The sequence below is a fragment of the Zalophus californianus genome, chromosome 5, assembly GCF_009762305.2.
Source record: "Zalophus californianus isolate mZalCal1 chromosome 5, mZalCal1.pri.v2, whole genome shotgun sequence".
In the NCBI taxonomy this organism is placed as follows: Eukaryota; Metazoa; Chordata; class Mammalia; order Carnivora; family Otariidae; genus Zalophus; species Zalophus californianus.
The window spans coordinates 5,980,465-5,982,519 of NC_045599.1; the positions used below are offsets into that span (position 1 = coordinate 5,980,465).

Here is a 2,055-nt window from a genome sequence, read left to right on the forward strand (position 1 = left end):
ATAAACTCTGACTTTGTTCCCTTCCCTCTGTTCCCCTGTAGTATCTGAAAATATGACATCCTAGAACATTTCCCTAATCCTCTTTCAACTTCCTCCTCCCTGCTGGGGTGCCCTACTACACACTACAGTATTCACTTAGATATTTCCCTGACTTGTGCATTTCCCTTGGTTTTGTGAGGAGGGTATTGATATGAGGCTTGGGGAAAATCATTCATAAAAAAAAAAAATGACAGTTATATTGATTGTACCAAATGTTTATTAACTGAGTAAAAGAAGCAAATGTAAACTATTTCATAACACATGGAGATCAATGAAAACTATGGGGTGCATTTTATGTTATGAATTCAGCAAAATAGCCCAGGAAATGCAGAAAGAGGCCATGGTTAAATCCCCTTTGCATAGCAGTGGAGTATCAATATGGAGCAATGCTTTTGTCCAGGGAAGAGATATTCCCTCCACTTTAGGAAATATCTGGCCTTGTTGGTGCGTGGAAGAGGACTCCACCCCCACCTATAGAACCCAAGACCTGAGGCCCATTTGTTAATTCAGTTAGGCATTCTGAGCCATCTCTCTGTCATCTTCCGAGACTTAAGCTCTCTAAAGTCTTATGCAAGAGAATTTTAGCATCATCGGCCACTGTATTGATGAATTTCAAATGTAGAAAGTAGATTTTAAAAAACTGGAAGAGAGTGGATGGCAGACATCCATTTACCAAGCAATAGCATTCAGCACACTTCATGGTCTTGTCTGCTATGCTGTCATCCTGCACAAGTAACCAGAAATTCAAGGACTTGGTGAAACTCTTGATCTCCTCCAAAGACATGCTCAGCTTCTCTGCGATCACTTTGACTGACTTCTCATCCAAACCAAAATGGCTCTGGTAAAGGTTCAAGCACTTTTCCTGCTGGGGCGAATCAAAGCCATTAAAGCAGACCTTGAAGGGGATGAAGCTCAAAGCAGATGATTTCAGGGCATCCAGCCAGATCTTCTCCTTGAGGAAAGCTCTCTTCATCTTAATGGAAGCATCAGACAAATTGGGCAACAGGAGCACAAAGGTGTAGTGCTTATGAACAGGGAGCTCCTTCAGCAGGGTCTCTTCCAGTATTGGGAAATCAAAGTCATCCAGGTTAAAGTTGGAGACCAAGAAGATGCATGGCTCAGGCACTCCAATGTGGCTGAGATTAGCCAGGCAGTTGTCTCGTATCCACTGAAGCACTCTCTCCCTTTTGAAAGATGTGGGTTTGCTTTTCTCTTCATTATATAAATCATTATCCACCTTGGTTCTAACAAAGTAGAACTTCTTGCCTATCTCCTTGATATTTTTGGCCAACAAAGCATCATTGAGGCTAAACCGAGAAGAAGAAATAATGATGAAGAAGTCATAGGTAGAAAATTCCACCATTTCTAGATATTCATGTGGATGGAAATTGGGGGTTCCAGTTCCAGGCAGGTCCCAGAGGGTAACATTAGGATATTTGGGATGTTGATAGGGCGTTTTCTTCATGGTAGTCTCCACAATGCCAACACTCGCAGAACCCTCCTCTTCATAACTAAGTCCTCGCAGGGCACTGATGAAACTGGAATTCCCAGTGCCAGATTCCCCAATCACAGCCACATCCAGGGGAGCATTCTCTGCTGCCATAAGTGATTCCTCAATTATGTCAGCCACATCTTTTAGCTTGGCCTCTTTAAGGGCTGCTTGAAGTCCATCAAGATTTTCTGGAGAGATGATCCCCTCTACCTTACTGACTAATGTGGTGTAGTGAGGACAAAGTTGGTGGTCAATTGCTGAAAATTCTTTATTACCAGGAAGTCAGATATGAACTGATCCATGCTGGTTAACTGTGGAAAGTCTGTGGAAAAAGGAAAATGAATTAGGAAGACAAAAGGAGCATCAGAACAGACACACAGTGTCAGCTGAAGAAACACACAGGTCTCAACAGCCCATTCGCATTCTCTCACACTTACTAATGTTATTCTGATTTATTTTTCCTGATGAATTTTGTTTTCATGCTACAGTAGAAACTACTTGTTGTCTACTCTGATGTTTCCTAT

General features: G+C 42.0%; 1 protein-coding gene across 1 annotated transcript; it reads right to left on the bottom strand.

Moving 5' to 3' along the window:
* Positions 1-272: 272 nt before the first annotated feature.
* On the bottom strand, positions 273-1,833 carry LOC113929369 (T-cell-specific guanine nucleotide triphosphate-binding protein 2-like). Its single transcript, XM_027606227.1, is given in 2 exon segments — positions 273-1,770; positions 1,773-1,833. Coding segments are annotated over 2 exon segments (1,257 nt in total). The 3' UTR covers positions 273-574.
* Between the last annotated feature and the right edge of the window lie 222 nt (positions 1,834-2,055).